This window comes from Hippopotamus amphibius, chromosome 1, assembly GCF_030028045.1.
Source record: "Hippopotamus amphibius kiboko isolate mHipAmp2 chromosome 1, mHipAmp2.hap2, whole genome shotgun sequence".
In the NCBI taxonomy this organism is placed as follows: Eukaryota; Metazoa; Chordata; class Mammalia; order Artiodactyla; family Hippopotamidae; genus Hippopotamus; species Hippopotamus amphibius.
Window position 1 is genome coordinate 1,155,957 of NC_080186.1, and position 27,677 is coordinate 1,183,633.

The 27,677-nt window shown below is 69.6% G+C and overlaps 1 protein-coding gene across 4 annotated transcripts in view; it reads left to right on the top strand.

Moving 5' to 3' along the window:
• The first annotated feature begins 1,267 nt into the window (after window positions 1-1,267).
• PLCH2 (phospholipase C eta 2) overlaps window positions 1,268-27,677 on the top strand; it is a 67,024-nt gene continuing 40,614 nt past the window's right edge. For 2 of the 4 annotated variants that reach the window (XM_057750395.1, XM_057750379.1), the window contains exons 1-2: window positions 1,268-1,419; window positions 2,856-2,998. In XM_057750395.1, the coding sequence (XP_057606378.1) occupies window positions 2,920-2,998 (79 nt within the window). In that variant the 5' untranslated portion in view covers window positions 1,268-1,419; window positions 2,856-2,919. Of the gene's footprint in view, window positions 1,420-2,329; window positions 2,520-2,855; window positions 2,999-27,677 lie in introns of those variants that run through there. The other 2 variants (XM_057750387.1, XM_057750405.1) reach the window with 2 other exon arrangements.

The following is a 27,677-nucleotide window of genomic DNA, read 5'->3' on the forward strand; positions in this document are numbered from 1 at the left end:
CTGGCCAGGGGTGGCTCCTGGGAGAGCCATAGGGGAGCCCTGACCCGTCTCTCGTCACCAGGGCTCCTCCACCTGGGACCCCACTCCCACTCCCTTCTGAGGAGGCTTAAGGCAGTGAGGGGCCCGCCCGGCGCGGGGACCCCTCAGGCAGCTGTGGGGGAGCAAGGAGGGGGTGGCAAGGCTGGGGTGGGGGACCCTGACCGGGCAGGTGGGCCGTCCTTTTGATTCCTGGGTACCACACAGCGGCAGCCCTTGGGGGCCTCGGGCCAGGTGTCCAGCCCAGGGTGGACACCAGTGGGGAGCTGGGCAGAGGGTCTGGAAAGGCTGGATGTTGCGGGCCAGGTCCCAGGGCAGCCACCCCAGCTGGGTTGGTGGGGGAGTCTTGCCCTCTCTGGGCCTCCGTTTCCCCCTTCTGAGAATGGATTCCTGTGGTCCGGGTGGCCTGTGGGGGGCCGCCCCACCCCGACATCCCCTACTCTAGAGGCTGGGGCTTCCACCTCTGCCCATCCCCGGGGAGAGGGTCTTCCTGCGCCAGGGATGCCAGCGGAGGGCGTGGCGGCTCCACTTCCTGGGCTCTGAAGCAGAAGGTGGGAGACAGGAGGGAGAGCGTGGCGGGGGTGGGGGGAGGGCCCTCAGGGATACCTGGCCCCCACCGTGGGCGGGCGCTGTGGACGCGCCAGGAGCTGCGGGATGGCCACGTACCCCGAGGCCTCGAGGCTGGGCACTGGCCCTTTCTCGGAGGCAGGTCTGCCCGTCTGGGTGTGGGCATTGGGCCCTGGGCACGTGGGCTCGGCTGGCCGCTCTTCAGCCTCTCCGGGCCTGAGCCCCGTGTCCTGATTACATGGCTGGCTTCTGAGGGGCAGGGGTCTGTCCAGTGGACCTCTTGGCCCTGTCCCCACCCAGCCTGGCTCTGAATGACGTCCCCGTGACGGCTCACCCGTGGGCAGCCGCCAGGTCCCAGGCCTGACGTTGGCGCCTGGGCCGGGGTCTGAGCAGAGGCTGGTGGCCTGAGTCTGGGGGGGGGGGGGGGGGCGCCCGCGGCGGGGGAGGGGTCGGGCTGGGGCTGACCCCCACAGGGTGGCGAGGCCGGAGGTGGGGGGCGCCCTCGGGGGGCCGGGCCGGGTGGTGAGGGGCTCCCGGGCCGGTGCTGCCGGCTGACCTCACGGCCTCGCCTCGGCCCGCGGTGGGTGCTGCCGCCTCACCAGGCTCGCCTGTGTGCCAGCCCAGCCCGAGCCCCACGCCCGCCCCGCTCCGCAGACGTGTCCGGGCACGGCTCCTGGGCTCCCGTGCGGCAGGAAGCGCGGGGCCTGCCCGGAACCCGGCAGCAGCCGGCGTGGTGGCCGGAGCCGGTGCCGGCCTCTCGGGCCGGGTGGCCCAGGGGCTGCGGTGGCCCAGCCGCCACGTGAGAGCCCCCCGCAGGTGAGCCCGGGCTGGGCCGCGGTGCCCAGGAGGGGAGGTGGGCCTGTGGGGGGCTCTGCGGGCCCAGCCGGCCCCGGGCGGGTGAGGCCTCGGGGCTGGAGCGGGGGCTGCGTGGCATCCCGCCCTGTGCTCGGGGGACAGGCAGGACCCCAGGCAGCTCGTGGGGGCGGGGGGAGGGGGTGGTCAAGGCCGGACCGGGGGGCTCTGGCCGTCGGGTCCTGGGGGCAGCCTGTTCCGGCTCTGCTGCTGATCTGGGAGGGGTGGGCCGGGTGGAGGGCTTGGGGGCTGAGGCCTGCCGGGGCGACGCGAGGGCAGACCGCCGAGGGGCCCTCCTTCCCAGGGGCCTGGAGAAGGACCGCGAGGGAGGGCTGCTCTGAGGGGCCCTCAGGAGGGCGGCTGCCCCCAGCCCAGCTGCTCTCCCACCAGGACAGAGCGTGGCTCCGGGGGTCTGAGGGCCCGGGTGTCCCGATGTCCATCCGAGGGCCAGGCCTCAGGGGCTCTGTCCTGGGCGTGTCAGAAGGGTGCCAGAGCCCAGCGGCCAGGGCCTCCCCTGCTGGCCTCTGCGGCCTCTCTGTGGCCCCCAGGGGGGAGGCGCAGAGGAGGGAGTGGGCACAGAGGAAGTCTCTGGAAGGAGCTGGCCCGGGGGAGTGAGGAGGCGGCTGGATGGGGAGGAGACGGAGAGCAGGGGCAGGGGCCTGAGCAGAGGCCGGGGCGGGACTGAGCCTCTGCAGAGGCCACGAGGAGGCCAGGTGGGGCCTGGGCACTGGGGGGTGGGGGCGAGAGCCCGGCCGGGCGGCCCACGCTGGCTGCCTGGGAGGCCCGCGCGGCCTCGAGCCGCTGCCCAGACCAAGTGATGGCTGGAAGGGCCTGAGACCGCGGACCTGGGGGCGACAGTGCAGTGGGGCCTGAGGGCTGGAGGAAGGGCTAGGGGTCCCACCTCTGCCTTGGGCTCCTCCCACGGTCTGCGGGGCCCCAGCGTGGCCAGGGCTGGCCAGGGCATCCAGCACCATCACAGCAGAGGAGCTGCCGGTTTCTGTGTTGCCTTTGAAATTTGTCAAGCTATGGAAGGATCCCAGCGCAGAAAAACAATCGGCACTTCGGTGATGCAGCCCCGGATACGGTCCCCAGGCCCCTGGCTGCACCTGCTCCTCCCCCAGGGCCTGATGACCGGGGCGGGGTGGTCCTCCTGCCTGGACCCCTGCCAGGCTGCCCTGCCCCCCACCTTGGAGGGCTGCTTGTCGGGGGCGGGGGGTGGAGCTGGGCTGCAGTCCAGCCTCCTCTCGCACGCCCGCCCCAGCGACCGCCTGGACGGCCAGACGGGCCTCGCCCACCAGCCCCGCGGCCCCTGCCTCTCCAGGCCCAGGATCCACCCTGGCAGGGGACGCTGGGGGTCCCGGGGGCGGGGGGCCTCAGCACTGCCTCTCCCTCCCCCACAGGTGGCCGGCCGCAGCTCCTGGTCCAGGCCAGCCCCACACCGCCGGAGCCCGCGGGCCCTCCGTGATGGCGCCCTCACCGGAGCACCCAGGCCCCGACCTGGAGGGCAGATGGCCTTCCCTGAGCAGGAACACTCTGCCTGTGGGTGAGTGAGGCCTCCGGGCAGACGGCGATGCCGTCCTGGGCTCAGTTCCCCAACGGGTGTGATGTCCTGGCTCCACCTGGGGGAAGGGGTCTCCACCTGCCCCTCCGGGACGGGGGGACGGCTGTGCGCTGCCGGGTGTGCCACCTCTCCCGGCACAAGGGAGGCAGCACAGACAGACGTTAGGGAGGCAGCCTGGGGGCTGCCAGCTCCCCTCCAGCTCCGCTCTGCCCGCCCGGTCAGACCCCCGCCTGCCGCGTGCTGGCTCCGCGGTCCTCAGCTGGTCGCTGGGCTGCAGGGCTGTGCCTCCCGTGGCCACACGTGGCCCCTCCAGGCCTGGCCCTCTACGTGCCATTTCTCGACGTCCTGTGGCCTGTTGGCCGGGACACCTGTGGCCTCCGGAAGCGGGTTGTGGGGGTCGAGGAGCCTGCTCTCTCTCTCTCAACTTTAAAAACCACGGACTGTAGCACCCAGACTGGAAAATGCACAGACCTCAGGGGTGCCGCTGGGTGCGGTCACGCAGTGTGACCCTCAGGCTCCGCCCTCCGGACTGGGGAGTGGGACGTCCCGTCCGCCCTGGGGCTGCACCCCCGCCGCCCGCCCGCCGCCCCGGGCGCGCCGCGCTTCTCATGTCTGGCACCCAGCGTCTGTTTGCTGCATCGCGACTCCCAACTTCTGGGATCACACGGGTGTGCGGGTGGACCTGGCCCGGTGTGCGAGCCCCGCCTGAGGGGAGGGCGGGTGCCCGGCGGTGCCCTGCTCCCCCCCCAGGCAGCCCAGGCTCCGCGCCCAGCCAGGTAGAGCGTGCCCACCTCGCAGCGTGCGGCTGGGTCTGGGCTGCGGGGGAGTCCGTGGCTGGTCCCCTCCCTGCCCCGGGCACATGGCTGCTTTGTGCCCGAGAGGCTAGCGTGCTGGGCGGCGTGGAGGCCCCCGCAGGGGACTGTGTGTCTCCGCCACCCCACGCCCCCCCCCCCCCGGCCTGGGCCTCCCGCCCCCCCCTCAGGAACGGCAGGGTGCCTGGGAGAGGGGGGGGGTCGAGCCTGGGGGCAGCTCACCGGTGGGGGCTGGTGGGGGCTGGTGGGCGCAGACGCCTCCTTGCACCTCGACGATGCTTCCTTCTCAGGTGTGAGGTTGGGCCTGGTGCCTGGCGACGGTCAGAGGGGCTCTGGGACCTCGCCCGCTGAGTGGGAGACCCCGGGGGCGGGGGGGTGAGTGTCTGGCTGGTTTGCTGAGCCCTCGCTGAGCAGCGGGTCCGCCTCGGCTGGGGGTGGGGCAGGGGCTTCCTTGTGGCGCCTCCTTGGCGGACACAGCAGCGCGTGGGACCCTGACTCAGCTCTCCTGGGACCGTCCTGGGTGCGGGTCTGCGTGGCTCCCAGCCGGCACTGGGCTTGTGGGCGTGATGACAGGTCTGCATCTCCGTGAGGCGTGCACGAGCACACACGCATGTGCGTGTGCGTGTGCGTGTGCTCAGGCACGTGGGGCCTGCTCTTCTTGGGGGCGCCCTCGTGGTGGGCGTTGTGCTGCCCTGGGCCCCGGGCCCCGAGCCGGCCGGGACTTGTTCCTCCCACATTCCCCAGATGCGCCCCGACAGGTCTCCTCCGCCCGCGGGGCTGTCTGCTCAGAGGCGCGCGGTCCCCTGCCTGGGCTCGGCCCCGCGATTCAGCTCCGTCTGCAACAGACGCCAGAGGAAGGGGTGGTTGGAACAGGGGAGCGGAGGGGAGTGGAGGCTACGGAGCCCTCCTCCAGGGCGGGCGGAGCGTGGGGAGGGGCTGTGATGTCAAGGCGAGGGGGCTCCGCCCCCAGACTGCTGACCCCGCCCCCTGCTCCCCAGCCCCCTCCCCGGGCTCCCCGCACCCCCATGCCTGGCTTGCTGGTGCTGACGTCAGGGTAGGTGTGGGGTGTGGCCCTGGAGGTCCTTCCAGAAGGCTCCTGAAGCAGCCTCAGTGAGCAGGGAGGTTTCCCAGCCACGAGGGCAGGGGAGGCCCTTGCGCCAGGTGACGGGCTCAAAGTCCGTGAAGTGGGCCAGTGTGTCCTGGGGGCTGTCTGAGGACGGTGGGGCTCCCTGTGGTCAGGAGGCTCCTTCTTGCATTGGAATGCAGTATGTCTGGGCTCCTGTGAGCCACAGCGCAGGCCCTGGTTGGTGCCAGCTCTGTCCCCACGTGGCAGACTGGGTGGGTGTTGGCGGGGGGCGGGGGTTGGGGGCAGAGCGCCAGAGCGACACCCAGGACGCGTGGGCCTGGGGCTGCTCTGGAGCCCTGGCCACTTGTGCCACGGGGCAGGGGCAGGCGGCACCTGACATTACCTGGTGCCTGCTTGGTGCCACTTGCGTCCACAGCGTCCCTGATGGGGGCAGGCCCTGTGCCAGCCCAGGCGTGAGCGTGGCTGCTGTTCCCGTGGCGCCGTGGCTCTCATCTCGGCCTGGGGCCCTCGGCCCAGAGCAGACCACATGCACCCGGCTCCTGCGGGGCCTGTGCGGGTGGACAGTGTGGGGCCCAAGCCTGCGGCTGGAGCAGGGGGGCCACCCCACCCCCACGTGTGGTCTTCTCACCCATTCTCCCGTATCCCTGGTGACGGGGTTCATTGAGAGCTCCTTGATCCCATTCCACAGCTCTGAAGCACTGGAGAATGCACATGAGCTGCCCCAAGGTTACGATTCGGGGGTGACGTGGGAGAGGCTCCAGGCCCGCGCCCGGCCCCCGACCACACCGGGGCTCGCAGCACTGGGGCGCTGGAGCGGGTGTCTGAGTCTGTGTCCTTGCTGACCTGGGGCCGGAGGGGCTGGGCAGCTATAGCCTCTGGGCCGTGAGGCTGGGGGAGGGGACTAGAGTGAGTCCACACGGGTGGGAATTCTGGAGGCTTCAAAGCGTGTTCGGATCCGCTGCTTTCCCTGGGGCTTTGCGCCGGCTCTGTGTTGGCCTCGCCTGTGTTTCTTTCTTCTTGACGGTGGAAGCGGGACGTGCTACGAGGCGATGCTTTGGAAAGTAGAGAACACATCACTTTCCACGAGCCTGCGTGCGTGCAGGTTTCCACCTGCCCCGCTCCTGCCGTCGCTGTCCTGCCTCCACCGACGAGCCCGACCGCGGGGGCTGCGACCTGCGCAGCTCCCTTCTAACCTTCACCGCTCCTTCTGGAGCCGGAGTTTTAATGGCCGCCTCACTCTGGCGGCCGCGGCACCCCGGCCATCGCGCAGCCTCTAGGAAACGTGTGAGCGCCGGCTGTGACGAACCACGTGGCGGGGAAGACTCGCGCGGCTCGGGCTGTGCGCTGGGCGTTTCCTTGGAGGCGGCCTTGGCATTTGATGTGCGCTGGGCTCTTTGAAGCTCCCGCCTCCAGCTTCCTGGGCCGCCTCGGGCGGTGTCTGGTGCGCTCTGGCCGGCCTCCCCTACTGCTTTTCCAGAACCAGCCCCGCCTGGTGAGGGGTCAGAGGCTTTTCCGGAGGCGGCAACACATGTGGACTCACCTTCAGGTCAATCTGCACCTGGGAAAAGCCATCACGGCTCCCTGGACAACAGCAGCTGCGGGTGCTTCGTTCTCTGGACCCCCCTGGGGGCCTCTGGATGGGGACGTGCTCCGCCCCTGCCCCGGCGCAAGGGTCCTTACCCTCACGGGTCCAGGATGCAGCCTGGTTCGGAAAAGCAAAACCAAACCCTGCCTCTGAGCAGACGAAGCACAAGTTACTAAGTCCAAGTACCGTGTGCCCCTCCGCGTCCCTCGGGGGCTCACCCGTGGCCTGTTCCCTCTCCTTTGACGCAGTTCTAACAGGCGGCCCGAAGGTCAGCTGGCAAATTTGACTCTCCAGTCTTGGAGAGTGTGGTGAGGGTATTTCCTCCAGGAACCGCCTCACCCAAGCAAGTAGGGAAGCCCTCGACTGCGGGGTTTCCTAGCCGGGGGACGGGGGGCAGAACCTCTCTCGTCCTGTGCCCTGTCTGGGATCCGGCAGCCCCCTCCCTGGGGCCACGTCCACGGATGCTCCTTGTCACTGAGTCCTGGGCAGGTGAGGATGGAGCCATTAGTTGTTTTTGCCCTCGGGCGTCCACCCCGGGCCTGGGCACACAGGGATACCCGAGCCTCCATGCGTGGGGGTGGCGTGAAGGTGGCGTGGGGGTTCCCCCACGCCCAAAGCTTGCTGCACAGGGGAGATTTCTTCTGAGAAGCGTGGGGCTTGCAGCTCCTGACTATCACGCACCGTGAGGCCGGCACGCGTTACAGCTGGGCGGGGCCCCGGGACAGAGACCTGGCTTTGATGGCAGACGGGCGGGAGGGCCCCAGACCATCCTGTCTGGTCTGCAGGGGAGCAGGCAGCCCAGGGCAGCCCGGGAAGGGGCCCGGACCGCTGGGCTCCACATCAGGGAGAAGGGAAAGGGCTTCCAGGATTAGAAACGGGATGGAGCTGGGGGCCGGTCCTCAGGATGTCTGGGGCCAGTGGACAGGCCGAGCCTGCAGTGGGGGCCCGGGTGCTGCTTCCTGCGGGAGGAAACCTGGTCGTGGGCATTTCCGCAGGGGCGCAGGGGGCCTCATGCACCGGACCTGAGACTCCTCTGAGCTAACAAGTGCCGGGGGCTGGCTTCCAACCACCTTCCCACCCAACCTGGCCAGAGGAAGCCAGCTGGGCCAGTGGCAAGCTTGTCCGAAGCTGCTTCAGCTTCCCCTGAGGCTGGAGGGTGGATGGTTGTGTTTTTAAGTGACGGATGTCGGGGTGGTCTGTGGGGGACTCTCAGCAGGGAGTGGGGAAGGGGCCCAGGCCCCAACAGGGGTCTCTGGCGAGGCTCCCCGCCCTGGGTGGCAGAACCTCCCAGCGTGTGGAGCCTGGGGAGGGCAGTGCTGGGAACAGCCACTCACCGATGGGGCTTGTGTGTGCGGTGCCTGCACGGGCCCTGCTGTGATTCTATGGGGCAGCCTGGGTTTCTGGAGTCTTTTGGGATCAGGCCTGCTGTTACAGGTGGCCCAGCCCAGGCCTGGTGAGGCCCAGCCCCCAGGGCTCCTGCTGTGCCCGGCGTGGGGGACTGGGAGTCACTTTCTTCTGCCTGGAGAAGGCGAGGGGCCCTCTCCGCCATCTCCCCTGGGAGCAGCAGCTCCCTGAGCTCAGCCACCCCACTGCTGTCGCTTGGGAGAGCTGAGGGTGGCAGGGGCGGTGGCCATGCGGCTGGGCTGGTTGGCTCTTCCCGGTGCCCTGCGGCTCTTCTCCCAAGGACTGCTGCCCAGGGGAACACGGCACGGCCTCCCCCGAGTCTGGCTAGACAAGGAGGGGTGAGGCCAGGGAGGACACCTTCGGGTAGGGTGTTGGCGGCAGGGCATGAGGTCCTGCTGGGCCCTCGGTGCTGCTGCAGGACCCACCTGGGCCCAGCGCGGACCCCTTGTCTCTGAGCATAGTCGCCTGCCCCAGAGACGTGAGGTCCATTCCCACCAGGGGTCACCCCACCTGCCGTGCCTGGGCCCCACGCCGGCTGCACCTTGGACCTCCTAAGGCCAGCCCGACAGCTCTGCCTGAATCTCAGACTCATCAGCTTGAGAATCTGACGTCAGACCCCCCAGCTTTCCAGTCTGAGCAGACAGCAGACACCCCCCCAGCTTTCCAGTCTGAACAGACAGCAGGCACCCCCCCATCCCCCAGAGTTTCCAGTCTGAGCGGACAGCAGACCCCCCAGCTTTCCAGTCTGAGCGGACAGCAGACACCCCCCCAGCTTTCCAGTCTGAACAGACAGCAGGCACCCCCCCACCCCCCAGAGTTTCCAGTCTGAGCGGATAGCACCGCCCCCCCTTCATCGTGGAGCCCAAGTCCTTTTCCTCAGTGTCTCAGGTCCCCGCACTTTTCTCCACCTCTACGGCCCTGCCTGTCTGAGCCACCTGGGTGTCCTGAGCCCCGCTGAGCAAAGCCAGCAGTCAGGCTGCCTGTCTCCCACAGCCCCACCTCCCCCTCTCCTCTCCTCTCCTCTCCCCTCCCCACCCAAGCATCTGTCTTAATGATCTCCTGGACCTGACCTGAGAACACCTCCTCACTTCTGTCTCTAAGACCCTCTGTGATCTGGCCCCTGTATCCCCTTCCTACCTCATACCCCCTGGCCCCTCTCCCTCTGCTCAGCCCCTCCCATCTGAGCACCCAGCCGGCTGCGCCCCCTCCAGGAAGCCACCTAGTGTCAGCTGTGACGGTTTTCGTAAATGGCACGGCACAGCGGGTGGTTGTCTCATGCTGGTCCATGGGCAGAGGCCTGTAGGGCAAGGGTCTTGGGATGCGGGCCCACTGAATCTCTAGCCGCCCGCTGGGCACGCTGGGGGCTCACGGAGAGCGTTTGTCCGTGGTCGCAGGACTGAGAGAACGAACAAGTGAATGGACGCGTGAAAGGAGCCGTCCCCCAGCAGCCGGGCCAGCTGCCACGTGGGCACCGTGGCTGGTGTATGACAGTGGCGGGGCAGCAGGCCAGGGGCTTGGGTGTGGGGTGAGAAGAGGCGCAGGCCCCAGTGTCTCCTGGTCCAGAGACGCCCTGGGGAGGGCCTCTCCGCCGGCACTACCCCTGTACACCGGCCTCCCTCCCTCTCCTGCTCCCTCCCCACTGTCCACGGCACGGTCCGCATCCCCACCCCTCTCCCGCCACGTCCCCCCGGTCCTTCCCGCCCCCCCCCCGCTGGTGACCCCCAGTTAGGTGAGAAGGCCGTGGTGGCAGCGGGTGTAGGTTAGGGCGCCGGCAGGGAGGACGGGGAGCGGGCTGTGCACCTCCACCTTGTCCTGCCTCCACCCAGGCCTCAGGAGAGGTCACCTCCGGCCACGCCTGGCTTGGGCAAGTCAAGGGCTCTGCCCTCCCGCCCGCCTGGCCCCCCAGCACTGTCTGTGCCTCCCCGCTGGCCCGCTGGCCTCCACGTCCACGCGGGCCGTGAGCTGCAGCTGCTGACGCTTTCTCCCCAGCTGGCCTCTTGCACGGGGAAAGCCCTCCACCCCCGGCCTGTCCACCGGCTTCCCTCCGCGAGGCTCTGGCCCTGCGGCCTCAACCCGGCCCCCGAGTCCTGATCCGGTCGCCCCGCCCCCCAGTCCTGCCAGACCCAGAGGGAAGCACCCACCCCTGCCAATGAAAGAGGCCCTTTGGGGGGAGCATACCTGGTCTCGGGGGACCAGGGGCAGGTGCCTTCCTCTCTGCACCTCAGCTTCCCCCTCAAAGGAAAACGGGTCAGGAATCAGTGATGCCTAAGGGCCGGCAGTGCCTGTAAAGACCTCTGGCCCATCAGAGATGCCCCCCAGTCAGCGACACCTTGGCGCAGCAAAGTGCCCGGGGGTCTCGGGGCAGGTCGGCCAGCCCTCCTCCTGCGCCCGTGGAGATGTCTGGCTGCCACCCAGGCTGCCGCTGGCCCGGCCAGGGCTGCCCCGGGCTCTGTGTGTAGGAAGCAGGAGATGGGAGAGCTGGATCTGGTCCTGCCTGTTGTCTTGAGCTCTGATTGAGAACGAGACGTCTTAAGACCAGAAGCTGGTGAAAACAACGCACTTTCTAAATTTAGCGGGTGTGAACAGCACACTCACCCGGCTGTGCTCATTGATCTGGCAGGCACGCCCTTGCTCTGCCCACGGCACTCGCTCTGCCTCTGGCTGCCTGTGTGTGTGTCTCTGGGCCCTGTGTCCTCACTGGTGACCTCAGGCTGCAGAAAGATTTCTGAGCTGGGCTCTCGCCGGGGCCACCTGTTACACCCGGAGCCGGGCAATGCCACCCGTGGGGATGGTCTCCGGGTACACGGGGCCGCGGGTCAGTCTGATGAGCAGACATGCCCGAGGCTCCCTGCAGCCGGGCTGGCTGGTGTGTTTGGGGGAGGAGTGGGCACAGGGGCCCCTGCCTGCAGGGACCTCATCATCTTGCTGGAAACAGACTCGAAACACGGGTGAGGCCCCTGTGACATCTCAAGGGATGTTTTATGGTGCAGTCTCAGAGGGTGCGTGCATGATGGATGAGGGAAACAGGGAAGGCTTCCTGGAGGAGGGGCCTCACTCCAGGCCTTGGGCGCCAAGTGGGAGGGGTGGAGGCCAGTGGGTGGGACCCCCGGGTACCTGGCTGAGGGGTCTGTGTTGAGTGTCAGGAGAGCAGAGTCCCTGAAGGTCCGGCGCCTGAGCAGCCCAGGTAGGGTGCCTAGGAGGGAGGCCCCCAGAGGTGGGGGAGACCCAGGTAGCAGCCTGTCTGGGAGCCGTGGGTAAGGAAGGGCAGCCATGCGGCTCTCAGTGGGCGATGCTGGGTGGGGCGGGGGGCCTGACTGCTGAAGCTGCCCCCAGAGGCCCTGGTGGGCGTGGTAGGCACATCCACACACCTGCACACCGCTGCAGCCTCCTCGCCCGGAGGCCCTGAGCCCTGCCTGCCCAGAGGTCCTGTGGTCTGCTTCTGGGGATTCTTGGAGTCTCTGGCTCAGAATGAAGATTTCTTTCAAGGTTTCCGATTAGCATTTCAGCTTTGGCTGCGTGCAGGAGCAAGCCCGGCGTCCCTGTCTCATCATTGCCGTGGCGTCCGCATCTCTGTCTCTGCGTGTGGGTGTCTCTGTGTCTCTCTGTCCCCAGGTCTTGGGCTCTCAGCCATGTCCCCTGGACACATCCCTGTGGGCTGCTGGAACCTCCCTGTGCCCAGGGGGGCATCTCTGTCCCCATGAGAAGAGCCACCCCTCCCCCCAGCAGGGCCCCATGCTGCCTGGGAAAGGGGTGCAGCTGTGCATGTAGGAGGTGCTGCCCACTCGGGGTGCCCAGGAATTTTCCCCACCTGCCCGCACCCAGCCCAGCTGTCACTCAGGAAAGCCTTGGAGGGCTGGGTCTGCACAAAGTGTCCAAGGAAGCCCCCAGCCCTGCCTGCCAGGCCCCTGCTGTGAGCACCCACTGTGCAAATGCCGTGGGGCATCCGGGCGGGAGTCCCATCCTGGCCAGGCTTGGCTCCAGAGCACCTGCTGGGGCTTTTTTGCTCTTGTCCCCGGAGCCCCCGCATATTTCTGAGTCTCCATCCTCCCCCTCCTCGGTCATCTTGGGGTCCTGGGCAGTGTCCAGGGTGGGACTGGGGAGACTGGAGTGGGCAGCCCTGGCCGGGCCTGAGCATCAGGCCCTGACCTGGGGGGTGGGCAGAGAAGCCGCTGGAGCTCGTATTCCAGGACAGGAAGCACCCCAGAGCTGCCGTGGAGCCGCCGTGGTGGTCCCGGGTGGGGGGTGCCCTAACTGCTGCCTCTGCAGCCCTGGGTGTATTGCTCTGACAACTCGTCATGGACGTGATGATGGGGTCTTTGCCTCCAGTTCACAGCCCAGTGGGAGTGGCTGATGTCTCCCCAAGCAGAGGCTGCCAGGTCGGCCTCAGCCGGACGCAGTTTCCAGTGCAGGAGTGCGGTGTCGCGCCCTCTCCGAGCTGGAGCTCAGCTCTTGTCTGGTGCACTTGGAAAGCGGAGAACCTCGGGAGGTCAGCTCGCCCTGGTAGATGCCAAGAGCCCGTCTCTTGTGGGTGGGCTCTGGCCCTGAGAGGGAGCTCAGGCCTGCCCTGGGGTCCGTGGCACAGCCAAGCAATCTGCGAGTGACTTGGGGAAAGTCAGGGACCTCTCTGCACCGCGGCAATCTGGAAAGAAACTTAGAAACCAGCGAATCCTATACCTGGGGAAACTGAGGCTCAGAGAGGGGAGGGGTTTAGCTGAGGCTACGCGTGGGTCCGCGGGGAGCTGGGACATGAACCTGCATCTCGTCTCCTGTCGTCACTGGACCAGGGCCAGTGGGTGGGATCTCGGCCTCTCTGGACACGGGTGCCTGGCTGGACCTGTCGTCCTGACCTCTCTCTCTCCCGCCTCCACTGCAGCAGAAGGGGGAAGAAAGGCAGGGTGTGGCGGGCTCCCAAGAAACCTGATCTGGCCGAGAGGTCCCACGGAGGGTCCCCAGGGTCCAGAGCCTGTCTCCGCCGCTGCTCAGGGGGCCCTCCGGGATCTGGAGCAGTGGGGGGAGCGTGCTGGGGCTGGTGGCTGTCGCTGGGCCGGGGGCCCGTTTGGGGAGGGAAGGCGGTGGGCAGCTGCCACTGCTGCTCCTGCCTCCAGGCTCTGGGGGCACAGTTTCCAAGACAGCAGACTGGGCGCCCCTCCCCCAGCCCAGGGTCGGCTACCCCCTGGTGTGAGCTGAGGGGTGCCCGGTGTCCCCAGAGGAGAGGCTCGGGGGGCTGGGCCGCCGCCCCTCCCCCAGCAGCTCCGGGCGCTGGTGTGGGTTTCTGCACGTGCCACCTTACCTCCTGGGGGGAGGGGCGGCCCAGGCCCCTCGCTTCAAGCGCCAGGGTGGCGGCGGGTGGGAGCGTGGGTGCCGGGCCTCAAGGAGCTGAGCCGCCGGCTCGGGATGCCCAGCCTCGGGGTGGCGCGGCGCTTCTCGGCCCCGCCCCCTTCGCGGCCCCGCGGCGGGGGGCCAGCCGGAGCGGCGGGGAGCGGGGAGGCCGCGGGCGCAGCCGTGCCGGGAAAGTACTTGGGCCGCGGGCGCCGGCCGGCTCGGCGGGCCCCACCGCGCGCCCCGGGCGCCGCGCTCCGCGCCCAGGCTCCGCGCCCCGCGCCCGCGGCCCCGCGCGGGGCGGGCAGGGGGTGTGGTGCGGGCGGCACGAGTGACAGCGCTCTCCGCGCGCGCGGCGCCTCCGCGGGGCGCGGTGTCAGCGCGCCCAGCCCGCCGCGCGCCCAGCCCGCCGCGGGCTTCCGAGCCGGCGGGGCGATGCCGCCCGCACCCGCGCCCGCGCCCGCCGCCGGCCGCTGACGGCGCCCCCGCCCCGGTCGCCCCCGGCCCCCGCCGCCGCCGCCGCCGCCGCGGAGACAATGGACGCGGGAGCCGCCCCGCAGAAGCACAGTAGGTGCCGCGCCGCTCCTGTCGCTGCGCCCGGGGCTCGGCGGACGCGCGGGGGCGCCGCTGCCCTGGCCCGCGGGTCCGGCCGGCGCGCGGAGGGGGCGCGCGCTGCCCCGCTGTGCCCGGCCGCCGGGGCCGCCTGCTGGGCCGGGCTGCTTCTGAGGTCCAGACCCCCGGGGTGGGGGGGGGGCCCGATGTCGGAGGCAGGGGAGGGGTCCTGGGCCCTCTTGGAGGCCGCGGGTGCGCGCCGAGGGATCCGGGGGCCGCCCCTGGCGAACTTTCTGCCCTGGGCGAGGGTGGATGTCTCACCCCGGGACCTGAGCGGAGACTGAGCCCCGCTGAGCCCAGGCCGGGGCACCCCCTCGCCTCCGTGGATGTGGGTGGTGCAGCCGGGGCGATGCCATTTGGGTCTGCGGCGCCGGCTGTGTGGACATCGCGCAGAGGGGGGACTGGCACGTCTCCCTGGGCCGCAGGTGCCGCTTCTGGCCTTGGGCCCGCCTCTCCCAGCGCTGGCAGGCAGGGGTGCGAGCGGTGGGCACTGCTGGGACAGGCGGGACCCAGCCAGGCTCCGGGACAGCTCTACCAGGTTGCCGGAAGGTGCTGGTGGCGGGGGGGAAGCAGGCCTTTCTGGGGCTCTGAGCCTGCAAACAGGGCTGTGGGGCAGGCATCCTTTAGGGGACGTGGACACCTCTGGAACTGGCAGAGGGGAGATGCCAAGGAAACAGGAGGCCTCCCCGCCCCCATCTTGTCTGCTGACCCTTGAGGTGGACAGAGTGGCCACAGATGCCCTGCCAAGGCTGGCCATGGCTGTCTCCACCCCTCACCCGTGAGGCTGTACCGGATCTCTGTCCCCTCTGCCTTTATGCCTGACCTCTGAGAGGTGACAGTCAGCCTTCCTGGCACCTGGTGCCCAAAGGCTTCTGTCATGGGAGCCCATGTGTGATCTGCCGGGGTTCTGAGAGCCCACAGCTCAGAGAGCGGCAGCCCCCGGGTTGAGTCCCGGCAGGTCAGAGGTCATCGCCTCCTCTCCCGGGTGGTGGGGACAGGAGCCGGCCTGCCTGTCTCCCCCAGGACTCTGGGATAACAGAAGAAATTGGCTCTAAAGCCCCCCAGCAGCTCCCACCCTGTCGTATTTCCCCCGCACGTAACCCGTCGCCACAGCCTGTGTGTGGCCCCGTGGGGAGGGTCTGGGGGTTCCAGAAAGGGCAGGGAGGCAGGTGGGGCGTGTGCCACTGGCTGGGTCTGAGGGTCCCCACAGTCCCCCTTCCCGGGGCCCAAGGGCTCGGGGGCCCTGCCTGGCGTGCGCCTGACTGGAGGCTGCGGCCCTGTGCCTGGGGAGTGGGCGGGCTGAGCCTCTCTCTGTCAGGCCCCGCAGCCTGTGCTGCGCCTGGGGCTTCCGGGGGTGGGGTGGGGGGGGTGGGTCTGGTGGCCTTGACGTCTTGGATGCGGCACATCCAGGGTGCGCCGTGAGCCCGAGGCTGGGCGGGGGTCTCCGGGGGTCGTGCCTGTCACCAGCCACTGGCAGAGCTGAGGCTGCCGCTTTGGAGGGGCCGCTGGGGGCACCGGAGGAGGTCCGGCAGCCCGGCAGCAGTGCCTCCTGTGGGTGACCGGGCAGGGACCCCCTTAGCAGGTGCTTGGGCCAGGTCTCCGGGGTCCGGTAGGTGCCGGAGGAGCTTGTGGGTGGGTGGGGCCCCTGCAGATGCCCTCGGGGGTTCCCCGAGGCCCTCGCTCCGAGCCGCTGAGAGCTCGGCTTACATAATCCCCGCCCGGCACTCGGGCCCGCTGCGAGCAGCAGCAGCTAGGTTTGACAATACGAGTTGTGACTGGATTTTAATTTTTAATGTCTGCAGTAGGTGGAGAGCTATGGACCAATTTGTATATACTCTGTTACCCTGCGCCTAATAGGACTGCTTCATTAGCTGGGAACGGCCGCGCCCGCCCTGCCTCCCCTGCGCCCTGGAAGGGCAGGAGTCTGGTCTGGAGACCCACGGGCTGCCTGCCCCCCGCTCCACTCCTGTCCCTGCTGGGCCAGCCGTCCCCTCTGCCGTCCTGCACCCGTGTCCACTGCAGCCCCCAGGCCCTGTGTGCCGGGGGCCCCTGGGAACGGACGGCCACCGGGGGCTCGGGCAGCACACCCACTGAAAATGCAGCTTGCCTGTGGCCCAGCCGGGGCTTTTGACCCCAAGGGCCACGGGGCACGGATGGCCCTGGACCGTCTCGTGTTCGGCCTGCCGCTCCCAACTGCCAGGCCTGTCCGTGGGAGCCAGGGGTGCGGGTGGGACTCAGGGCTCTGCGGCCTGGATTCCCAGGTGCTGGCGGCGGGTGTGCCCCGGGGTGTCCCTGAGGCCTCCAGACGGACCCCGGCCCTGGACAGAAGGAGGACCTGTGCGCCATTGGCCTCATCCCCCGCCACAGCCTGAGGGGTCCCAGGAGGCAGGACGGCCCTCCCCCCCGCACTGCCCGCCCTCCGGATTATTCTTAGGTCTGTTGTGTAACAGGCCCGCATCCACGGCACGGGGAGGAAGGGCTCCGGGAGACGTCTCCAGCGCAGCCGCCAGCCAGCCGGGAGCGGAGCTTCGGTCCCTTTGCCACCTGCCCGGCACAAAGGGATAAAGGAGGCTGCCTGGCCGCCCGGCCCAGCCCAGGCTGTGGAGAGGGGCTTGGGGCCAGCGGGCGCGTGCTCCCTGGGGCTGATCTGGCTTGAGTGTACGCTAGCCTCCGGCTCCTGTGGCCGTGTGTGTGTGTGTGTGTGTGTGTGTGTGTGTGTGTGTCCGTCCCTCTGAGGCGCAGTGGCCTGGGGGGGGCCCACCCAGCTCCTGTCTGCCCCCCACGGCTCTTATTCCTGCCTTCTCCCCGCTCTGTGCTCCCAGCAGCCTCTGGGGTCGATCGCAGGGTCCCCACCCCCACGGGTGGGAGCAGACTCTTCACACCTGTGTTCACAGCTCCCGCTCCGCATCCGACTAGGTGGGCCGGGGGGGGCCAGGGCTGGGCCGTCCACTCCCAGCCCAGCGTGTGTGTCCACCTCGCCTGCATCCTGAGGGCTCAGCGACCGCGTCACGCCTCCGTCCCCGGGTGCACGCACGCTCACGCCCGGGCCCCCCGGGGAAGGGGGTGCGTGGCTGGCTCATTGGGGCCCCCACTTCCCACCTGTGCTCAGAGGGGGCCCGTCCCCCCAGCTGAGGGGGCCCCGCGGCTGGGTGGGCGTGGGGAGCCGGGAGAGACGCGGGCCTCGCGGCACGCTAGCGAGGGATCTGGGGCCGGCGAGGGGCTGCGGGGCGGGGCTCTGACCCGGCGTCATTATGACTCGGCCTGCGACCCCAGGAGACAGGAGACCAGGGAGGTGGGGGGCAGGCGGGCAGGCTCTGAAGTGTCCCTGCCCCGTTGCGCAGGGAGGGACGGTCCGGGGGCCTCTGACCTGGCGAGGCACCGGGTTCCCCCGCCCGCCTCCCCGGTCCCCTCGCTGCTGTGGGACCTGGGGCCTGGCCCTGAGCTGCCTGCCCTCCCCGTCCTGCCTGGGGGAGCTGTGATTCTGACCAAGTCATTCTTTAATGGGGCTTCTGCCAGCGTGGGAGGCTCCTGGGCCTGAGGCCGCTGTGGTCCTCGGCCGGTGGCCTCCTGGGCAGCCAGACCCAGGTAGAGGCTCCCAGCTCATCTGGAAGGTGTCCTGCTTCCTGAACTCACGTGCCCCACGGCCAACTCGACAGGGTGGCGAGAGCGTCCTGGGGCTTCTGGAACAAATGACCCTAAACTAAGGGGCTTAAAACTGCAGGCATTTATTCTCTCATGTTCTGGAGGTTGGAAGCCTGAGGTCAAGGTGTCGGCAGGGCCGCACGCCCTCTGAAACCCGGGGGAGGGTCCCTCCTGCCTCGTCCAGCTCCTGGCGGCCCCGGCTCCCAGGCTGCAGCTCATCCCGCCAGCCTCTGTGTCCACCTTTTCGTGGCCCGGTCCCCTGTGTGTCCTGTCCCCCCTCTTATGAGGACACGTGATTGGATTCAGGGCTCCCTTGATAATCCAGGACGGGCTCGTCTCCAGATCCTTAACTCGGTTACGTCTGCAGAGCCCTTTTTCCAAATAAGTTCTGGGATTGTAGACGCAACTTTTGGGGGCCACCGTTCAGCCCCCTACAATGGTGGTGTTGTCTGCCCACCACACCCACTGCTGGACACCTGTGAGCCAGAGGCAGGGCCCGCATCTCACCCCCTGGGCCCCGCGGGCTGAGGATGGGGCTGGCGTGGAAAACCCCGACAGCCCGGGCAGGCCTGCCCACAGGGGAGCCCTGCCTGGCCACCTCCTGGGTTCTCACCTCCCCAGTCTCTCCTTGGGCCGGGCCCTGGCTCCAGGGCTCCTGGGGGGAAGGGGGGAGGGGGCCCTGGAGGTCTCGGCCTCCTGGGGGATGTGGCGGCCAGGTGGGTTCTGGGCGGGGGCCTCACCCTCTCGCAGTGAACAGCTGCTCCCAGATCCCACCGGCCACTGGTCACAGTGCCCTTGGCAGGGAGGGCAAGTGGGGTCTCCCAAATGCCCCCTCATCAAAGTCCACCCCTTTGCTGGTGGGGGAGGGGCAGGCCCTGCTGGGCTGAGCCCCAGGGCTCCAGGGCATCTCTGGGCGGGAGTGGCCTGGCAGCCCTGGTGCGTTGGTCTGCTGCTCTGACCAGGCTCTCCGGGCCCCAGCGCGGCCCAGGCAGCCCAGGAATTGTATGTAGCGCGCTTTAGGCGTTACCTGGGAGCATGGAAAGCCCAGATTCGAGAGAGGTGGGGGCTACTTTCCTAGAAATGTGTGTTTTACACGGGATGCCAGGTGCGCGGTGGGTAGAGACCAGGTCCACAGGTGGCTCTGTGCTTCCTGGGAGCTCCCTCTGCTCCGGGCCAGCCCCCCAGCATGGGCCGGGGTGGGAGGCCCCGCCCCAGAGTGGGCAGCGGTGGATGGGCTCCCGTTCTGCCAGCAGCCCCCGTGTGGCCTCGGGCAGGGGCTTGGCCTCAGTGTCTTCACCTGTGAGATGGGTGAACAGCAACCTGCAGCGCAGCGAAGGAGGGGCTGTGTGTGGTGCTCTGGCCGCCCCCACCCCCTCCGCCCGTGGGGACCGCCGCTGCCCCTTGCCCCTTCCCCACCCCTGAGCTCCCCCTCTGGCCTGTTCCCCGCGGCTCCCCAGAACTTGGCTCTTCCCGCCCTTCCCTGGGGAACCGCCAGCCCTGAGCCTGCCCCGATCCTGAGCGTGGAGCGGTGGCTGCAGGAGGCTCGCAGGCCTTGGGACGGGGGTGAGCGAGGCCGCGTCCCTGCACCCAGAGCTCAGCCTCCACCAGGGCCCCCCAGGGAGCCCACGGCACCTGCCGGCGGCGGCCGGCACCCCGAGGCTGGTTGGGGGTGGCCGACACGGGGGCCTCCCCCATGAGGCCCCGGTTCTGCACCTGCAGAGTGAGCGCGGGGGCCCTCCTGCGCCTCCGCCCTCCCAGGAGACGTGCGTCCTGTGTCCTCGAGGCTCCCTTGCTTCCTTGGTGGCCTCTCAGCACAGGGCGTTGCTCCAGGCCAGTCACCAACTGGCCCGCTTTTCCAAGAGCCTCCTCCTGGGAGGCCCCTGCAGCCTTCAGAAGACAGCAGCGGGGCGAGTGCACAAGCCGGTCCCCCCCCCACGCCCTGGCGCTGCCGCTTCCTGGGCTGTGGGTTCCCGGGCTGGACGCGGGTCCCCCCGAGTCCTCACCCGTAGCGAGGGGTGCTGGTGCTGGTGGGATGGGCGTGTTCACCTGCGGCCTCGGGGAGGGCCGTGCCGGGAGGGGGTGCTCCCTCCACCAGAGCTGGGGCTTCCTCGCTCACGGAGGGCACACGGGCTCCCGCGGCTCGGGAGCTGGACGCGGGATGCGGGGGCCCGGCGGGGGCCGTGGATGCGGTCCGGTAGTCTGGGAGGGGGGCCTCTGTTGGCCTGCACGTCGCCGAGGGGCCCACGAGGGGCCCCCGACCCCCAGGTCCCGCCGTCTCTGGCTGGGGGCGGGGGGGCCGGCCTGACCCAGCTCCTGACTGTGGGGCCTGCAGCTCAGAGCTGCGTGCTAGGTGCTGCCGCCGCACCCCGCACAGTTATCTGGGGAGCCTGGTCCGTGGTGGCACGCTGCAGTGACTGTCACCAAGCACGTGGCTGATGAAGACGGATTGGGGGCCTGCCGCGTGGGGAGCCCAGGTGCCTCCCGCCTCCCCAGGAGCCCCCGCCCCCGCCCGGGAACCGGGAACTGGCTCCGCGGACCACAGCGCACCCCAGAGCCGCCAGCCCACGCTGCCTCCCGAGACGGACGGCGCGGCGGCCCTGCGGGTCGCTGGGGTGGGCGGCCAGGGCCCCTCGCCCGACGTGCGGGCCGCCTGGGCAGGGTCCCCTGCACGTGGGGCACAGCTTCCCTGGAACCGTGGCGCGGACCGTCCCGGGGCCCGGGCCCGGGTCGCGGGGGCACGGGTGGGTGGCCCCATGGGGCGGGGGGCCTCGTCGCCCGCACCCATGGGCTCTGGGCCCCCAGCCCCGATCATTCAGGCCCGAGCTGGGGGTCGCTGGCACCTGCACACTGTGCACAAGTGTCTGTTCACACAGAGAACACGTGCGGAGCCCGGGTCTGTCACCCGCGGGAAATGCCAGACCCGCGCCTGGGGCTGGGTTCCCTGCGGGCCCGTGGAGGGCGGGCTGGGCAGGGCCCCCGGGCAGCGCAGGGGCCGGAGGGCTCCCCTGCCGGGAGGGGTGCCCCTGCAAGGGGCTGTGTCACTGTCTCACCCACGGGCACCACGTCCAGGGGACCGCCGGGCCTGCTGCTGGACCAGAGCCTTCAGGGAGCACACCGGGGCTTCCTGGAGCCGTGCCGGGGCCGGGTTCCCCGCTGCCTGTGCGGCCCAGCCCGCCTGCGGGACAGCAGCCAGCGGGGAGGGCGGAGTCCCCGCCGGGGCAGCAGCTGACCTGGCGTGAGCCCCGGGCGAGGGCTGGCCGGGCGGGGACGCTGAGGCTGCCCTGCCCCCGCCTCCTGCCCCTCCCCTCCGGCCCCTGCCCGGTGTCACGGGTCTTTGGGAGCTGCCCCCACCGTGAGCGGCCGAGGCCGGGGCTGGGGTAGGGAGCTTCCTCACAGGTCACTCACGGCCCCTCGCCGCCCAGGTGAGCCGCGGGTGGGCCTGGAGAGGCGCCTAGAGAATTCCCGGGTTGGGGGAGCTTGGCCAGGGCTCCCCAGCCAGAAGCACGAGCAGGCCTCCCTCCCTGGGGGCCTCACCCATCGGCCTGGGTCTCGGGAGACCCCTTTACACGTGTGATACGTGTGAATTCCAGGCCTAGGAGCCTTGGTCCTGTTCTCGCCTCATTTAAAAGATGAGGCTGTGAAGGCTGGGGTGGGGTGAGCTGCCGGGGTCCTGCGGGGGCAGGTGAGGAGCAGGTGAGACCCTCAGTGTCCAATTCACTAGGCCCGTCTGTGCACACAGTTGCTGCCCCTGGGTGCGCGTCCCTCTTCCCTTCATGGAAGGGGTCACGGGGACCCGGCATGCTGGTGGGGGGGGCTCAGGGCCACTCCTCCTGGCGCGGACACGTCCCTCCGCCCTCTGCACCCCCTCTGTCCCTGCCCCCAGCTCCGTCCTGCCCGCTGAGGAGCGCCGTGCCCAAGTGACCGGGTCCTGCTGCCCCTCCCGGCCCTCACGCCTGCGCGCTGCCCCCGGGACGCCGTCTCCCAGCAGTGGGCCCCACCTAGGCGTGTCCCCCCGCCAGCTGGGGTGGGCTGCTGCTCCCGGTGTCCCCAGGACTGTGGCGCACACGGGGGCAGGGTTGCTGGGACAGCGGGGAGGGGTAGCGCGGGGAGCCCCCAGCCCTGGGGGGAGGCGCCCCGAGAGCGTGAGGCCGGAGTCCTCCTCACCCAGCACCACCTGAGCCTTGCTGCGGGGAGGGGTGGGCGGGGGTCCCGGGGCCGCCCGGGGCCTGCTCCCCCTGGGGTGCGGGGAGAGGGGCTCGGAGCCCCTGCCCCGCTCCGGGAGGGGCTCTGGGCCGGGGCGCCTCTGCCGCACGCAGCTCCCTGCAGGCAGATCCCGTGACCACGGAGCGTTTTTGAGCAACCGCGTTCCAGGCCAGGCCGTGGCCCACTTCTCAGGCTGCAGCGGGACTGGCACAGCGGACGCCACGGCAGCAGGTGCCGCCCGCCCCAGCCAGCGGGCAGCGAGGGCCGGGGCTCCAGCGGGCCTCCGTTTCCCTTGGGGGGCTTGAGGGTGACGGGCGGCCGGCAGGGGGTCTGCTGCCCCAGAGCAGAGCCAGCCTGTGCCCCTCTGGGCGGAGCTGCGTCCCGAGGGACCGTGCACATGGACGTCACCACGGCCTGTCCTCGTCGCCCTGCCCCGGTCCAGCCCGGCGTGGCCTGCATGGCTGGCCCCCCGGGGGTGGGCTGCAACGAGGGCTCGCTCCGTGGAGGCTCTGGGCGTCCGAGCCCTGAGCCTCTTGTGCTGCAGGGGCTGAACCGGCGATGTCCTGTGTGGGCCAGCCCCTCACGGGAGGGGGGCCTGACGGCCAGCCCCGGCCTTCCTGGGGGTCTTGGGGTCGCGATCCTGGGGTGTGGGGCCCAGCAGGGCCCTTGGAACCCCCCTCTCGGGTGAAGCCCCCCGAGTTTGGGGAGGGGAGGATTTGGGCCGCGGGGGCTTCTCCCGCCCTGCACGGGGTCTGGATTGGCCTCTGCAGCATCTGGGCCCTGCTGGGCTCTTGGTGGCTGAGGAGGAGCCGCTGGACCGCATTTCTCAGGGGCAGGCGCTGGTGCTGCGGGGCGCAGGGGGCCCCTGGGAGCCGAGGCCAGTGGGCACCTGGAACTGGGCGCCAGCTGCGCTGGATCTGGAGCTGCCAGAGGCCCCGGGGGCACCTCCTCCACCTGCCCTGCGCGGACGTGCACCTGGCCCAGGAGAGGCCCGCTGCCCCTCAGTGGAGCCGGAGGACAGCCGCCCACCAGGCCCGCCTGTGCCTCCCTCGGGCGTGGCGGGCATCGGCTGTCCCACGGGTTGGTGGGGGAGCAGGGAGAGGCTGAGGGCCTGAGAGCGGGCCGGGCCGGGCGGGGGCAGGCGGAGGCCTGGGCAGCCCCACCTTCCAGCAGAGGAGAGCTCGTCGCTGGGGGAGCTTCGTCCCGGGAGTTCTTGCGGCAGGATGGGGCAGTGCTGGGGGTCAGAGCGCCTGGAGGACTGGGCCGTGGTCAGGGGCGGAGAGCAGCTTCGGGGCGCCCTGTCCGCCCCTCCGCCTGCACTGCTGCCTGGGGCCTCCTGTCAGCCCCTGCGGGGAGGACAGGGTCCCCTCCCGCCTGTGCCCCCCCCTTCACGCCCTACCTGCTGTGGGCGGGGCAGACATCCTCGAAGCGGGTTTGTGTGTGTGTTTGCATGTGCGTGTGCGTGTTTAGAGTATTTTTAAAGCGACTCTGCAGCTGTGCTTGACTGAGCTATGCTCTCCGGTGGGAGCTCGGCACGTGGCCATTGTGGGGTTATTTTGGGCCTGGCATTGTTGGGAGTTAGATTCTGTGTCTGTCAGGGAACAGCACTGGCGCAGGCTGAGCTGGGGGGGACATGACGCATCTTGGGAAGCGGGGCCCAGAGTGCAGTGGGGCCCGGGGGCTGCAGGAGTCTCAGGGTGGGCGTCTCCCTGGGGCTGCCCCCTTCCGCCGCCCGGGTTCTGACGGCCCTCCCTGGGGAGTCCTTCCCCGGCCCCACTCTCAGGGGCTGCTCTGCAGAGACCTTGCGGCTTGAGTTGGACGGCCGGGGAGCCGGGCGGGACAGGCTCTGGGCGGTGCTCAGTCCTGGGGGGCTTTTCTCAGGGCAGCGGAAAGACAGGCAGACGGACAGGGACCGACGGAGGCCCAGGGAGAGTCAGCAGGGCCACATGGCCACGTGGGCACAGGGAGCCGCCCGCCCACACCCTTTGGGTCTGTGGCCGCAGCTGGGGTCACCAAGCCGCCACGACCAGGCGGCACATCAGACCGCAGCGCCAGACCGCTCCCGGCCTTTGACCTCCTCCGGCTGCTGCCCGGGAAGCGAGGACGGGAGGGGAGTAGGGGCTGCCAGGATGTCCCTCCTGCGAAGACCCTCAAAGGGCCACAGCCCGTCTCTAGGACACGGCACCCCCGGTCGTGCGGCGAGGCCCACCCAGCCCTCCAGGGCCGCCGGCCCATCACCCACCCCACCTCCGGGGCGCCCGCTCCATCCCACCGAGGCCCCCGCTGCAGCTGCGGCCCCCGTGCCTGCAGGAGCCGGGGGCGTCCTGTGGGGGGGGCGCGCGCGGCCCTGGCCGCGTGCTCTCTGCCATGTGCTCTCCCGTCTCCTCGGAAAGACCTACATTGCCCCCTTGCCCTCAGCTGTGCCTTAAAAAGCCCCGGGCGGTGACTCCGCCGTCACCGCGGGGCCCTGCTCCTGGAGACACTCAAGGTCATTGGTGCTGCTCAGCCCCACTGCAACCCCCAGGCCGGGGGGGCCCCGCAGCCCCCACAGACGTCCCCCTGCAGAGCCCAGGCTGCTTTCCGGACCGTCCCTGGCCCCGCAGGGCGGGAGGGAAGACGGCAGGGTGCTGGTCTGAGTAGGGGACCCGGGCCAGACGCGCCACCTCCTTAGGCACCTTCCCCTCCCGAGGCCGGGGGGCTGGGCCTTCCTCTGACCTTGGTTTGTCCAGGGGTCTTGGGGGGAGGGGTGCCCCGGGTGTGCAGCCCACCCCGTCCTCCGAGGACCAGCCCTCAGCTGGGGTAGGACCCCTCCCACCCCTCCCAGGGCCGGAGCAGGGCTGCGCGTGGTGGGCCGAGAGCCAGTCCCAGGGCCACCGGGCTCCCAGGCCAGAGCGGACCTTGGGGTTCGCTCCCACGACGGGGGCACCACAGGGCTGTCAGCACCTTCCCTGGGCCTTTGCTTCGGGTCCTCTGGCCAGCCTGGGACCCCGGCCGCCGTCCCCTTCCCTGAGGAGCGGGGGGCCTTCTCCAGACCCCCCGGGCTGGCCGCTCCAGGCCTCAGGCACACACGCGTGGCTGCGGCGGCTTTCGGTGCCGCCCCGATGGTCGCCACACTGGCCGTCCTTGCCCGGGGCGGCCTGGGGTGGGGGCAGCTCTCTCAGGGTGAGCGGCTGGGGGCCCGGCAGGCGGGGGGCTCCATCCTTGGGGGGCAGGAATGTAGTCTGGCCCCGGGGGCTGCTCTGGTGCAGCGTGCCCCTGATGTGCGGGGGCTCCTGGTCGGCTGCCCACTCCACGCCCAGGGTTGGGGGCGTGTCCAGCCGTGGGGTGGGGGCTGGGAGGGACCAGGAGTCTGGGGGGCCTGTGCGCCTCATGATGGGCTGTGAGGCAGGGTCCCTGTCCCCTCTGCCGCCATTTCCAGCCGCCCACTGCTTCTCTCCGGGTCGCCCGGGTGAATGAGGCTCAGAGCTCCCTGGGGAACCGAGGTCTGCTGAGGTGAGGGGAGCCCCTTTCTCCCGGGGGGTGGTGAGCCCGCAGGACGGGCTCCCGCTCCTGAGGGGTACCGAGGAACGGCAGGTGGCCAGTGAGGACGCCCTGGAGGAGGCAGCTTTCTTCAGAGCAACTGGCCAGAGGCTGACCAGCACCTACCCCATGTCAGGGTGGCAGCCGGCACCTGCAGGGGTGGGTGGGGTGCGGGCAGTTCGCGTCCTGCCCGCGGGGTGCTGGGGGCTGCTCCTCGCCCTGTGCTCGAACACCCAACACCCCCAGTGACTCACCCGCCCGACAGGCCAGCCCTCCTGCTCTTTTCTTGTTTTGCCCTAAAATAAAATAAACATTTGCGCACGTAGTGCTTCATGCTGCTGGGGCCCACGCGTCTGCAGGCGGGCGGGTGCAGAGGGCAGGGGGAGGGCGGGCGGCCGAGGGCACGGTGCCCGGGCTCCCAGCGCGGTGTCCGCCCAGGCCCTCACTCGCCCCAGGCTGTGGGGGAAGGTGTGTGGCGGGGACCGGTGTGGCGGTCCCTGTGGGCAGGGGGTGTGACCTGTCACCACCCCAGGTGGGTCATCCTGGGGAGCCTGAGCGCAAAGGAGCGGTGACGGGCTGGGGTCGGGGCCTCGGGGAGGCGGAACAGGAGGCGTGAGGACACAGGTGCCCAGGCGGACCACGTGTGGACGGTGCCCACGGCCCAGGGCAGCCAGAGGGGCCCCTCCACGTCCCACCGGGCTGGGACCCCGTGGCTGTCTGGTGGGGGGCCCTGGTCAAGTAGGATCTTGAGGTCTCTGTCTGGTCTTGAGGGAAAATATGTTTTCCAGGTGCCCTGGCTCCGAGCTCTGTTCACACACCCCAGCTGCATGTTCACACCTCTCCCAGCTGCGTGTTCACACCCCACAGCTGCATGTTCACACCTCTCCCAGCTGCGTGTTCACACCCCCCAGCTGCGTGTTCACACCCCCAGCTGCGTGTTCACCCTCCAGCTGCGTGTTCACACCCCCCAGCTGCGTGTTCACCCCCATCTGCGTGTTCACCCTCCAGCTGCATGTTCACACCTCCAGCTGCGTGTTCACACCCCCCAGCTGCATGTTCACACCCCCCAGCTGCGTGTTCACACCCCAGCTGCGTGTTCACCTCCCCAGCTGTGTGTTCACACCCCAGCTGCGTGTTCACCTCCCCAGCTGTGTGTTCACACCCCCCAGGTGCATGTTCACACCCCCAGCTGCGTGTTCACACCCTCCAGCTGCGTGTTCACACCCCCCAGCTGTGTGTTCACCCCCCAGCTGCGTGTTCACCCCCCATCTGCGTGTTCACACCCCCCATCTGCGTGTTCACCCCCATCTGCGTGTTCACCCTCCAGCTGCATGTTCACCCCCCAGCTGCATGTTCACCCTCCAGCTGCATGTTCACACCCCAGCTGCGTGTTCACCCTCCAGCTGCGTGTTCACCCCCCAGCTGCGTGTTCACACCCCCCAGCTGCGTGTTCACCCCCCAGCTGCGTGTTCACCCTCCAGCTGCGTGTTCACACCCCAGCTGCGTGTTCACACCCCAGCTGCGTGTTCACCCCCCGGCTGTGTGTTCACCCTCCCTGAGCTGCGTGTTCACACCCCTCCAGCACACTGCGTCCCCCCTGCTGGGTGCTCAGGGCACGGCCCAGTCTCTGGGTGGGGGGCAGTGGCTCTGTGCCGGGCGCCGGCTGAGGCCTCCTACCTGTGCTCTCGGCAGCTGGTGTGGTGTCCCCCCCGCATGCCCCCACAGACCCCTCTCCACAGGATGGTCCCAATGCTGAGGTCCATTCCCCTCGTCCACCTCTTGTGTCCCCAGAGTCTCACTGACATTGCACGCCTGTGCGGACACAACCGTCATCACTCTGGTGTAAAGATGGTTAAACCTGGGGGGTGGTGTGCGGGTGGCCGGCTCCTCCCACTGGCTCCCTCTCCCAGTGACCGGGCAGCCCTTGGCCACTGGTCAGGGTTACGTGACACCCAGGGTGTTCTTGCCTGTGTGCTGACCCCAGCCTTGTATGGAAAGAGTCAGCCCTGAAGCTCCTCCTGGTCCGCGTCCAGGACCGGCACTCAGGATGTGATCTGGGAGTCTGGCAGGTGCCGTGGGTTGGCGAGCCTCTCTCCGAGTGCCAGGAGCCCCCGGGGCTGCGCCGTGAGCCGTTCCCTCCGTGGCCTCGTCCCAGGCGGCCTGGCCTCCCCTGTGCGCGTCGTCATGACGGAGTCTACCCTCGTCGCAAGCCCTCTCTGACTTGTTTATTGGGTTTTGTGGTTGGTGCACGTGCCAGCTCCCAGGATGTATAAATGGCTTCCGTTCTACCAACGACACCAAGTAAGCGGTTGTCTGCACGTAGTGATGGAGTACATTTAGAAATAATTTGTACATGAAATTGCACCGTCGGGAAGACCCGGGGCGGGCCGCCTTGGGGGATGCGTCCAGGCGAGCACGCTGTGACGGGGCCGTCTGTCCTTGGCATGGCAAGGGGTTGGGAGCTGACGGCCAAGAAGG